At 36.7% G+C, this 14,019-nt stretch overlaps 1 protein-coding gene across 1 annotated transcript in view; it reads right to left on the bottom strand.

Annotated features, from left to right (window-relative positions):
• Nucleotides 1-13,554, bottom strand: part of LOC121879125 (eukaryotic translation initiation factor 4 gamma 1-like) — a 141,528-nt gene extending 127,974 nt beyond the window's left edge. The window contains exon 1 of the mRNA XM_042385707.1: nt 13,076-13,554. Coding sequence (XP_042241641.1) covers nt 13,076-13,175 — 100 coding nt within the window. The 5' untranslated portion in view covers nt 13,176-13,554. The remainder of the gene's footprint in view (nt 1-13,075) is intronic.
• Nucleotides 13,555-14,019: the final 465 nt, after the last annotated feature.

Raw genomic sequence — 14,019 nt, 5'->3', positions numbered from 1 at the left:
GAGTTATGTGTGCTATGAAATGACATTACAGTACAGGTATAATTATATTGTGAGGTTACCCAACAAGAAGTCGGAGGAATTTAAGTAAAACTTATATACTGTATGTATAAATCTACAAAACTGCCACCACAGAGAATGTGCCATGTACCCTGTACTGTATCAATGATTCAAATTTGAAGGTGACTGGACTAATGTGAAGCTAGATATGATGCTCTGAGGTTTAAAGCTTGACCCCTAGACTGCCAAACTATAAAAAATTTGGGTAAAGACTTTTAGAAAACAAACTTCGTGTATGAACACATTGCGTGAGTTTCATTAACATAGTTGAAAGTAAAAAGAGAAGCTGGTAGGTGTGACAGGGTACCTTGGTGTAGGCATACAACACCGAATCCTTTTGGGGGGAAGACACATTTGCCCAAATTTTTAAGTTACAAAAAAAAAAAAATTCAAAGTAAGATGATAAAACAAGTTACCTGTATGATCTGTATATATTATTAAACATAGGATAAAAAACTTCTGTTCAAAATCATGCTTTGCCTAATCATCTGTAAGTACCATAATCCCTACCAGTACTAAATAGTTAATACAGTATAGCCTTTAATAAAAGTGCTAAAAGAATTAAACTTCACAGCACCTCATTGCCTACAGCCTGCTAGCCTTCCTTCCTCCCTGCCTCTCATTACCTCCCTCTTTGCATCCTGATAATCCAGGCTGTCTCCCTATTTAATGATACCAGTATTTGCAGTACAGTAACAAAAATTGGCTACAATATTTTAATACAGTACCGATATTGTCTACTATAATACTGACATTTACTCAAAAGTACTTGTCAACCATTTCACATGATGCCATATTTCATAATCAATTCTAAAACATCAAGTGCAGTTGACCTTTACTATTTGCAGGGTTAGGTTCCCGGGCCCCACAAACAGGGTGTTCCATAAATACCTTTCATAATTCAGGGGGTGTATTCCCTGAGACATAAATACAGCATAGATAAATGACTAAATGACCAAATTGTCAATTCTCAATAGTTTCGGAATTACGGCACATGAAAGGTTCGATAGGAATGTGATAAAACCTACAGTTACCTGATATAAATCCCCTTGATTTCTACCTGAGGGGTCACATAGAAAGCAAGGTGTATGTTACAGTACAGTACAGTACTGTAAGATAAGTATAAAACAAGAAAAAATCTAGTGGAGAGGGGCCTACGGTGGGTGACGGGCTGGGCTCAATGGAAATCATTTTATACCTTTATAACAACAGTAGCGGTATGCAATTTTACCATACTGTAATACCCATATTACTGTATTTACTTTCACTTGGTGCCAGGTTAATAAATCATTAACGTAAAACAATCAATTTTTATGGAAAAAAGAATCTCGCAGATGAGTTATTGAGTTTAAGTACGCAAACAGCTGACCAACCAGCCAGCCCCAGAGCCCGTTTTTCTTTTTTGTTATCACCCAGAGGATGATCACGAGAAGGGAAAGAACTGTTTATGTATCACTGTATAGAACCACTTTTTTGTCTGTCCAAATGTTTTGTGTGTGTGTGTGTGTGTGTGTGTTTTTTTTTTAAGGGATTGAACCAAAATAGTGGAAACCGCCAACAGTAAAACTGTATTGATAACTGGATTACAGTAAGGCTCATGATACAATTCCCCGAGACAAACTGATAATGTATTTGAAGTTGTTAGGTTGTGGCAAGGTGATGCTCTTAGCAATCAAAGTTATGAATAAATGTACAGTATAAAGAATGTCATTAGAGCTGCAACCATTTTAGCATCGATTGGTGTACATCAGTGGACCCCTACCAGCTGGTTGTTGTTTGTCAATTATATTGACCAAATGCCAGAGAACAAAAGCAAAGAATCCAACTGGATGGTTACCTTGGGTGTTTGCATTGCCTAATATTAATGGATGACAATGTTATTCTCGCAACATCTCACAAGATGCGTAAAAGAAAACTTAACATATTAGTAGACTACAGTACTGTAACGAGCATGGAATGAATTTGAAATAAAAAAAAATTCTTTGTAATAAAAGGTGATGACAAGGATAAAGCATCATCTTTAACTCAAGGTTTAGAAACTACGTACTGCCAAAAATACAGTACTGTACCTGTACAGTATCTTGGTACTTGGTTGACAGATGATGGTAACATGATTGCTGCAATTTCACTTCACGAGGTAGATAGTGCGGCGATTGTTAACAAATTTGCAGTGTTTTATGTGGTAAATACAAAACTGCCATACAGTACAGTATCTGTAAAAGAAGAAAGTTTTTGATGCCTTTGTAACTTTAGCATTAACGAACAGTTCTGAAACTTGGACTATGACCAACCCAAAAGGCTTAATTAATCAGTGCTATACTGTATAACCAATTGCCCTGTAGTTAAATGCTTAATTGGAGTAAGGAAAAATAATGTCACAAATTTATGCTTAGTCGAGTCAAGTACATTACAGGTATCCGTCGTTTAGAGATCAGGATGCGTTCCTGAAAAACAGATCACTAAGTGATTTGATCGCCGAGCGAACAGAAACGAGAAATAATATCTCAAACAAGGGATAACGAGCAATAATATCCATGGAGATGGCACATAATTGTGTAGCTGAGTCGCCGACTGACCGACTCATCACCCAGTATCACTCAGAGTGGGTTAAGATGAGCTGTGAACTATGTTATTGTCCATATCATAAATTTGGGTAGATATACATAACTTTATTAATTGTCTTGTACTCTGTTACATGCACACACATTCAGTCATACAGAATGTGCAAACAAAATAAAATAATAATCATAAAGTCAAAAACATACCGGTAATGGGAATAGACAGTTCTTACGTGGACCACAGTTAACCGACACGAGCGGAGGGGGAGCGAGGAGCAATTATTTTAGTACACAATATCACAATAGTACCTGTACAGAGTAATGAACAATCTGTACAGTACTCAATAACATACCAAAATCACAACAATAATAGTGATGCACTGCAATAGAAATGATGCAAAGGCAGCCGATAATAACAGTACAGAGCAATATAGTAAAGCACAGACTGCAACGTTCCAAGGCAGGCTGTAACATAAGAACAGGAGTCTGCAATAGGCCGGTTGGCCTGTGCATGGCAGCTCCTGTCAAGAGTTACTACCACTCTCTATCATCCATGAATCTATCTAGCCTCCTTTTAAAACTTTCCAGCGTCCAAGCACTTACTACAAAGTTGCTAAGCTTGTTCCACTCGTCCACCACCCTATTTGTGAACTAGTTCCTTCCTATCTCCCTCCTGAACCTAAACTTATCCAACTTAAATCCGTTGCTACACTAGTGTAATAGCAGCATGGGTTGGAACTTGGTAGGTGGCGCAGCAGTAGTATATCCCTACAATACGTGGTGTCCATATAATAAGCCGAGATATGTACCCCTTCTGGTTACCAAAAAATTCATTTATTTTGGGGGGCTGGAAAAACTAGATAATGATCTCTGAGTGGGCCGGGAGACATATCACACTCTGTATTTATTTTACACCACTTTATTTTGTTATTTCCATTTTTTTTATTACTCATGATTATAATACTACTGTGGCAATTCTAAATGGCTTGTGACTCAGAGAGAGGCCTCACCCACACAACTAACATGCCGCGGTGAGTTTCAGACATCACTTACATAAAATAATTTACATTTACATAATTCTACACTTATTTTATTATTTATTGTACTCAAATATGTAGACATTATTCACTGAAGCAATTTTTAAAAGATGGCACTTGAAATATGATATCGGGTAAGGCAAAGTTTATATGGTACAGTTCAGTTTTACCACATATAGGTACTACACTGCCATAATCCTCGCACTACAGCACACCATGTTGTGCTAATACCGAACCCTAAAACAATGACAAATTACATATATTTACACTATTTACAAGATTAGCAGGAATTTTAAAATTTTCACGGACATATACTGTAAATATACAGTATGTCTTAAACATGGTGTCTCTTAGGAGACGTTTACCTTTGCCCTAAAGCTCATACAGTAGTGGTATTAAGTGACAGTAGTGATGCCCACTTGTACCACAGAATTCCCATTTTTTTTACTTCCCTCCTGAATTTTTCCCATTGAGTTGTAGATCACTAAACCAAAAATTGCAGATTGTAAAAAAACCAAGTGCTAGAAATTTTAAGAAGCTAAACTAAATTATCGCTAAGCAAACGATCGCTAAACGACGGTTACCTGTACAGTAATGGTGTAATTTGATACCTCTAATAAGAGAGAAATATTTACAATAAAATCTTCAGGTTACAGATGTAGAAGAACCATCTAATAATGTACAGTATTTGACTTGTGTAAGAAAATATACCCCAATACATAGGTTTATGGCCAAGGCTCTACAATTTGAATGTACAGTACAGTACTAGTAACCCACTAAATATATTAATGAAATTTATTAGAAACAAATCAATTTATGCAACCAAATATGTAACATATAGAGCTAAAATGAACCCACATTGAACAGTACATGATGAATATGAAAGCAAACAATTTATCCCTGACTATACACACACAAGAAGATTCTTCACTAGGTTATGTCTAATGCCCCATAGTCTTAAAAATGAAACAGGACTGTGGAGTTAAACACCCGCTGAGTTCAGGGTTTGCCTGTGTGAGGAGGACACAGTTCAAGATGAGCATCATGTGGCCATTGAGCGTTATTTGTCGGTTCAGTGTCGTCAAAGGTTTAGGATGTTTGATTTGTCTTCTCTACGTGATCTTTTGAGTGAAATATAACTGCAGTGAAATGTATAAAAATATTGATGATGTATTAAAACTGTGGACATAAATTAGGTAGGCAATACAGAAGTAAAATTAGAAATAAATGTTTGTAATGTATAATACCCTGTATAGTATATGACTTATTGTACTACAATAGATATTATGTAGCCTTCACAAATATTGTAATTGTATATTTATTTGGATAAATAATGTTCACCGAAATGATGTGCAGTAATGCATTTTAACATGTATACTGTATAAGCATTTATGTAATAATATTCCTGTCAATAAATTAACTAACTGTGCAATTAATAAAATTGTTGTTCTATATCTGTCACTAAGTTTACTCAACTGATGTACTGTTCCTCTATCACCCCTTTGCTGGAGTTACTCAAAAAATTCTTCCAAAAACTGACTTTCCAACTTACCTTCTCCAATGGCTCTTCTTTGGTAACACTCCACTAAAACACATACCTGGAAAGATAATGACAAAGTTAATGTCAAATTATATAATCACATATTTTGTCAAAGTAAAATACAGGGAGTCCTCGAGTTACCAACGGGTTCCGTTCCCGAGGATGTTCTTAAGTCAGATTTGTATGTAAATCAGAACACATGCTATGTGCATACCGTACTTACAGAACAATGTTTAAAATCCCACTATATCATGGCCTAAGTCCTTATATACATCTAAAATCACTTAATTTAAGATAAAAGAAGACATAGAATGACAAAATACAGTAAACGAAAGTAAAAAATAAGTCATCAGGTAAATAAAATACTGTAAATTTAAGTTTAACCCTGTTCGTATCGGAGGGCATTCGTAAGTTGGGGATCCCCTGTAGTACAGTACTACCCAATACAATAAAATAAAATACAATACAATACAATAAAAATAATGATAATGATGATAATAATAATAATAATAATAATAATAATAATAATAATAATAATAATAATAATAATAATAATAATAAAGAACCATAAAGAAACGTAAAGAAACGTAAAAATAAAAAATAAAATAAAGAGTGAGAAACAATGTACTGTATGTATGTTGTGTTCTCAATAGTAAGAGAAACAATCGAGACCCTGCAATTGTGTGTAAATGACGCAGAAGCCAGATGAACAACCTGGGACTTGGTCACAATTTTTGTGATGCCATATGGCAGCAGGGTCTACCATTAGACAACACATTATGCTTCCAATATCTTCCCAGGCGGTAGTACCTCCCTGTTTGGTAGCTGCTTACTGCCTGCGCCGAGTTATCAAGGGTTTATTGTATTGTCAAAATTCTTTTATGGGAAATTGCAGTACAAGTAAAAGAGCCCAAACTCAGGGATAGCATCCTGAGACACTGCTTCATCAGCAAACACAATAATAACACACTCAACTTTAGTGTCTAGTTGTGCATGGAAGGGTGTCCCTGAAACTGGACATAGCGGGTCATCCTAAGGCCACTGGACTGTGTTTGCTACAATATACAGAGGGTGCATACTGTTTTTGTTGATAAAAGTCTTGTCTCTAAGCATTATCTAAATATGAGTTATGTGCAACCAAAGACCCTAGGTAAACCTACTGCACATGAACACCTACACATTGTGCTTACCAAAGAAAACCGCACGAAAGCAGTCTGAATTTTAGTAATATGCATGGAAGATCATGTGAGCTTCTCAAGACATTGAGCCATAGAATGGTGGATGCATGGTTGAAACACTAGACCTGGTATTACATATGTCTATACACTCATCTAACTAACACTGACAGGAGCATAGATTACTTTTATGGATTTTATGTAAAAAGGATACAATATTTAGAAGCTCAGAATCATTCTAAAGTACGTAGTTAGCTTTGCTGTACATACCAGTACCGTATATGTATTACTGTACTATTAAGAGATTTGATTATACCATACAGTATTACAATACTTTTTTATTAAGAATATATACTTATATACATACTGTACGTATATGTTAATTCCTTGTACTGTAATTCTAACTTTATTTAATGAGTTCCTTTAAGGAATCTACTCATAATAAAACATCAAGTGTTACCTACATCTACATTAGTCTTTTCTTTTTTAGCTGACAGTACTAATCCTGGCTCATATACTGTGTAATCTTTGATTAAAATTGCTATATCACAAATAAATCCATATGCAGTAACTGTTAAGGATACCCAACTCTGGCTCACTTTAAAGATAAATTTAATGTATGTAAAAATATAACTGCTTGAAAACATTACCTTTCAAGATATGAGTGGAAAAAGTACGAAATAAAGAATATTTACCATCGAGGTCACAAACAAATTTACGCTAATAGTCCTATAGAAATTTCCTAATTCTTCTTACACAGCAGGTATGGGCAAACTGCGGTCTGGGCCATGTTTTTGTGCAGACCACAGAGTGATTGAGAAATTACACTTAATGTGGTCAGTGATTCAGGAGCTGCTCCTGCCGAGCAGCTGCCCCCCTTGGCCAATGTTCAGCCCATTCCTCAAGTCCCTCTCCCCGACCCATCCTCACCACCGGGATATCAACATAATCGAAAGTGACACTTTCGTTTCGGAAAAAAGTGGGACCAGTGTTGAACAGTGATGAACAGTGTTTAAGCCAGTGAATTCAGCACCAGACAGTACCAGTGAGAGCCGTGACCCACCCCTGGGAACTGACCGCCAGCTTCTGACCAGGAGGTGCGAATCAGTCCACCATGGGAACAACAGTGGGTCGGCTTCACACCTGACTAAGAGATAACACACCACCACCCAACAGGGTGAGGTACTGCGACACCACCCCACACCACACGGTGTCTCCATGACCACGTGAGGTCCTTCATATCAACACCCGAGGACGAGTTACTGCACCACGTGAACATCACACCACCTGGTGTCTCCATGACCAGCCCGGGCCATCAACTGTAAACTATAATAATTTTTATGTTCAATCATTGTTCATTGCTCTTTCAGTAATGAAAGCTTTTGTTAAACGACCCACCCACCCCATGTCTTTGTATGTAATAAGTCATTTTTGTCCAATGTATATTTTCAGCCTTCGGGCTGCAGATTTTTTTCAATAAACCGTTAATTATTATTATTATTATTATTATTATTATTATTATTACTATTATTATGCAGTCAGCTTATAGCAAGTAAAGCAATATAAAAGTTCATGCTGTACTGTACAGGGGGTCCCCGACTTACGAACGCCAGCCGATACGAACGGGGTTAAACTTGAAATTTACAGTACTGTATTTTATTTACCAAATGACTTATTTTTTACTTTTATTTACTGTATTTTGTCATTCTATTTCTTCTTTTGTCCTAAATTAAGTGATTTTAGATGTATAAAAGGACTTAAGTTATGATATAGAGGGATTTTAAACATTGTTCTGTAAGCACAGTATGCAGATAGCATGAGAGCCAACTTACGTACAAATCCAACTTAAGAACATCCTCAGGAACGGAACCCTAACCTTGGGACCCTCTGTATATTACAGTCAACCCTCACTTTACGCGGTTAATTCAACTCACAGGGTACCGCGGAAAGTGAGAAACGCGTAAAGTGAACAACATAACATATGGGATTAATTGAAATAGAGACCGGGCCGACCCCCAAACTCCACTTTTTCAGACACAATACCTATGTTGTAGTAAAAACAACTTCTCAATTTTATGATGGTATGCACACACAATTAATAATTAAGAGAAATATCAATAATATTAGGTTTTTTAACACTTACATTAGTAGAAAAGATGGCTGGGCACACGGGGATGGGGGGTTGGTTCCGAGGCAGAGGGCAGATTATTGGCCCTCACCTGTATCACTTGTATCAATTGTATCACTATCCACCACAGAGGCTTGCAGGGCCTCTTTGTCAAACCCCTCAAAGTCCATATAAGTCCATATCCTCACTATAATTATCACTATCACTGACTTGGGCCGGCTGTGGTGGGTGGCGGGCGAAGAACTCGGTAATGTTTTGATGACTGGGCGACCTTGTGCGCACCCTGCTCGAGCCGCTTACACAACATGGCAGATAGTGGGAGAGATGGCGGGAGGTTTGGATCCAAAAATGGCGCGGCTCGCCAGCCGCTCTCCGCGTAAAGGGGTACACACACCGCGGAATGTGAGCATTCCGGTTTCGGCAGGGTACCGCGTAAACGTGGAAACGCGGAATGTGGGACCGCGTAAAGCGAGGGTTGACTGTAGTCAATGTGATGGGGAAGCCCTTTTGACGGAAGTAAAATCAGCATTTGAACTCTTCGAAATGAAATGGGAAAAAATTGAGTGGTATTACAGCTGATGGGGCAAATGCTATGGTAGGCTCCAATGCTGGCCTTATTGCACGAATTAAAGCCTAAATGCCTGATCGCGACTTGGATCCTGAAGAACTGACTATATTTCATTGTGCCATCCATTAAGATACTCTGTTGCAAGACACTTAATTTTAAGCATGTCATTGAACCAGTCGTTGTTTGCATCAATTTCATCAAAGTTCGGGCTTTGAATCATAACCCGTTCCGAGATTTCCTTGAAAACCTGGAGTCAGATAGCAAAGATCTTGTCTACTACTATACAGTATTCTGATGTGCGCTGACTCAGTAAGGGTTAAAAAAAGGGGGGGGGGGATGAAAGGCAAACCATTGCTGGAATTACATGATAATGATTAGCTGGCTGATTTGGCATTCCTCGTCGACATTATGAAACGTCTCAGGACTTGAACATCAACTTACAGAAAAAGAGGTCAACTGATTCACGAGTTATAAAACCAGATCAAACCTTTTCAAAACAAACTGCGGTTGTGGCTGACACAACCTTGAAGAGATGACACATCACATTTTCCTACTCTCCTCGAAGTTTGTGGAAATGAATTCCCTGGGAAAGGTAATCAATTTGCTAGAAAACTTTCTGGTTTGACCTAAGATTTCCAATCTCATTTTAAAAACTTCAAAACTGAAGAAAACAGCTTGAACATCTCCATATTATTTAAAGTTGATTTTCATGACACTCTACTAATTCATCCACAGACAAAAGTGTTCGAGGTTAAATTCCAAGACATTCCACGACACAAATATCCAGGTCTCATAGCATCTGCACTAAGGAAGGTTCTGCTGTTTGGCAACACATATTCCTGTAAACAGTTTTCCTCACACATGAATTTGATAAAGTCCAATCACAGATCCAGACTCACAGACATGCATCTGGAGTGATACTTCCGGTTGCAACCTCTGACATTCCTCCAAATTTTGAACGGCTATGTGGAAGCATTCAAACCCAAGTGTCCCAATAGCTACGACTATTTCTGACTATAGAAAGTTGGACAAAATTGTAAATGAGAGAAAAGAGTAAATTAATTCTCTATGTCTTAGTAACTGAAACCCTATTGGTTGTTTATATATCATGCAGATATCATCATTAATGTATATGTCTCACAAAATAGAAAATATTGTAACTGTAAAATAAATTGATCTGCATCAAGATGTCTTATTCATTCCAGCCTTAACTATTATTATGTCACATACATTTTTCTTCTGTTTATGAACTGGCTGAACTTGAAATACATAGTACTGTAAATATAAATGTAAAATAAACAGATATGGCTATACAGTACAGTAGTTTGTTTCATTGTACTTCCTCATGCACCAAGATTAACATTATTCTGGTAGCAAGGTGTTTCTCATAAGTAAGAAAAATACGGTTAACTGTAGAAAAAAAACAGATGTGTTCACAGATTGCTTCACTCCTCTTATGTTAAATGCCGAGAAACATTAACGTTTTACTTAAAAAAATTATTAGGGTGGTTTTGTTTCAGTGTTCGTGCTAATGCGTACAACATTAACATTACTTTTAGGTTAGGTAGGATATAAATGCTGGTAGGTCATCCCGCAGAAAAATACCTAAATCATAATGCGGCTCACAACTGAGAAAAGGTTGCCCATGCCTGTTATACATCACTTACACCTTTTCAATAAGTTCTACTACCTAGATGACATGATCAGTAGTAGAGGTATTGTATTTCCTGCTGCGTTCTTCTGTAAGATTTTTTGAAGGAAGAACGCTTTCATCTTTTATGGATAAATATTGTCAGATTGCTGCTAAAACCAAACCACTCTCATCAAGTATCATCGGTTTATCTTATTTACAATAAAACACTTAAGTCACCGTGAAAGAAAAATCAATGTTTTAGATATTAAACAACACTAGGGCAAAATTGACAAACTAATTAAGATACAAAAATTACACAATCCCTCGCTGTTAATTTTTTATCTGGCAGTGGATATTAGGTCGTGATCAGCTATGTTCCTACTAATGCCTTTTTACCACGAGTGCACTCTGATTGGCTAATCGTCGATTACCGCCAATCAAAGCGGGAACTATATTTGATCATGACTCTGACAGCATTTGGCATATATTTTGCCGTGAGTCGATCCTTGTGTAGCCATAAAATAAACATATTTCTGTTGTGCATGGAAACTAATAACAATAATAGAGGTAAAGATTAAGTTTAGGTTGAACATGGAATCTTATATTTCTATTTATATAGAGGGATAGCAAAAAATAAAGTTATAATCTATCACGTTTTTGGGACAAATTTATATTTTTTTTAGTATTTTAACAGCTAAGACCTCCCCAATTACCAACAATACTGGTTGTTCAAAGTGGGCAGTAGAGGGAAAAGTGGGGTAAAAACAGCAATGTCTAAGTACACTACTACCACCAGGAGTTGCTCGATTTTGTTAATTTTTTTCCAGATATTCTTATTATTATAAAAGAGGTGACATTTACTAGAACTTAATTGAACCTGACCTAACCAACCAAAGAAACTTACCTAACCTTACCTAACTTCCCAGCTGGGAGCAGATCCACCGTCATATTAAACATTAAGTAATGTAGGTATTTAGACATTCAGAGCGCACCCATGGTATGATAGTGCTAGTAGGAGCCTAGTCGGTCAACGCAAAATTTCCACTACGTTTTTATATTATTATTATTATAAAAAGTATTAAAAAAGCTCCTGCCAACTTTTTGTCATGTTTATTTAATTCAAGCGAAAATATCTATGACATATCATTGTCTCTTGGTGCGTGAATAAACTAGTTATGGCAACTTGACTAATAGATCCCCACATCGCAGAGAACCATTTCTGACATACAGTATTAATGAAGTTTTTTCCTATACAGAATTCACTAAAGTAGCTCATTTCCATGAGTCCAATATCTAAAGTACTATCAAGTGAAGTACTGTACAGTACTCTCATAAATTATGCCATTACTTTTTTGTTGAAAGACTAAAACATTATTATTTGTGGGATTGTCTTGCATTTTCTACTATTGCAGCATGCATTTCTAAGGTACTTGCCTTTTAATTTCCCTGCTGCACTTCATGCTCTCCTCTACTGTCAGATAGACACTAATACCATGACTAGATTACAAATAGAAGCACCAAAATCCATAATTTTGCCAAGTTTCAAATAAAATTTGACAAAGTTCATTCATGCTAAAATTTGACATTTCAATATTTTTATTCTAAATAGCCAGTGTGCAATATGCCTACTTGCCACTTATGAAGCATTAATTTGCATTTTCCTTATTCCACCGCAGGATATCCATTTTCAGCATCAAAACAGCTGTTTTAGGTAAAATCTCCAATAAATCAAACCCTAATGAAGAATATACAAATGAGCTGAAAAATAATCATGGAAGCTCAAGGAACTCAAGCTCAAAAACTTGGTCATTAGAAAGTGACAACCTTTAACATTATATATACCACTAATATGTTATTTATAGTACTAATGTTATCCCAAAATAGCAATACCTTATAGAATGCTAATTTGAGGCATCATGTACACTATTATGGAGTTAATATAATAAGTTGTAGGTGTATCTCATATGTTGTCATGGTCATAAAGAAAAGCTTCAGGTAACAACAATGGCTGTCCAATAAACACAACCACCTTGAGAATATACTAAGTCAATTTAGTCTAGGGTTACAGCTGTAAATATATACCGATATAAATGTTGAATAAATGTTATGTTGAGTGATATTTTACTTTTTTTTTTTTTTTTGCATTCATGTATAAAAAGTTAACTTATCATCATGAGGCTGAAATTCTGTCCCCGCGATAAAGATAAATAGCGAGAAAAACTGTGAGAGAAGTGTGAAGAGAGGAAATGGTGAGTGAAGGAAGTGTGAGGGAGTGAAGTGTGCCCAGTGTCAGCTGAGCGGCCCTCCCACCACCTAATGTCAGCCGGCGTCCCTCCCCCTCCACTCACTCCCACAGATTCAACCTTATATGTGACTTACCTGGCGGTGTTTGGTGGAAATATGCAGTAAATCCTTTATTTGAATGGTACCGACCCGCCGCCGTCACGTACTGTTGTTTCTTCTGGTTGTGACTCTGCATCTCAATTTCAGAGGAGGACTAGAGTCCCCATAGAGATGACCCTACGATTAGGGAGATTTTTTACAATTATCTCCGTTTAATTCCACCAGAGACCACATAAGCACCTTTTGATGCACTAATGATTTCACTAAGTATATCTTCTGACACTAGAAACTTATATTTAGGCCGATGGCCAGCGATTTTATAGGAAATTCTTGACAATGGCTACCTTGAACGGCACAGCTTGGAGCTACCCAACAGTTGTTAAATGTTTCCCACACAACTTAACGCGGGAAGTTCAAAACATTTATGAATGATAACCGAATATTAGCTAGATAGCTTTATCTTACAGCTACATGAACAATATATTTAAGATATACAAGTGTATTAAGCACCTCAGTGCATCACTCAGCCATAGTATAATCTGTTGGACCAGGAATGACCAAAACCAAACTACCTTTACTACATGACAGCTTGGCGCCGCTCTCGCCATCTATGGATCACTTCACCAACTACGCTCAGCGGTGTTGCCAAGCGTTAATTGTAAGTACAGTAATATTACTTATGGTATTATTTTTTACATAGGTATGTAATAAACTTATTTTACTTATACTAATCTTTTGTACTTTACATAATAATGATTGAAGCTCGAATACGAATTCGCTAATGTTAGTGCACTACAAAACTCAGGTCATTGCCCTTTTTATTGATTACCGATATTGATTATTAAATCTAATGTAGCCACCACCTAGGTACAAAATATTACGTGTTATTGATATACCGTCCATATAAAGCGTCATGATTGACTATACACTCAAAATTCGAATTCACTTAAGGAAAATATTGACAAGGTGTAATGCTGATT

Source organism: Homarus americanus, unplaced genomic scaffold, assembly GCF_018991925.1.
Source record: "Homarus americanus isolate GMGI-L3 unplaced genomic scaffold, GMGI_Hamer_2.0 scaffold4060, whole genome shotgun sequence".
NCBI classification, from domain to species: Eukaryota; Metazoa; Arthropoda; class Malacostraca; order Decapoda; family Nephropidae; genus Homarus; species Homarus americanus.
The sequence above is the reverse complement of the archived record's forward strand: the minus strand, read 5'-3'. Positions and strand labels throughout refer to the sequence as shown.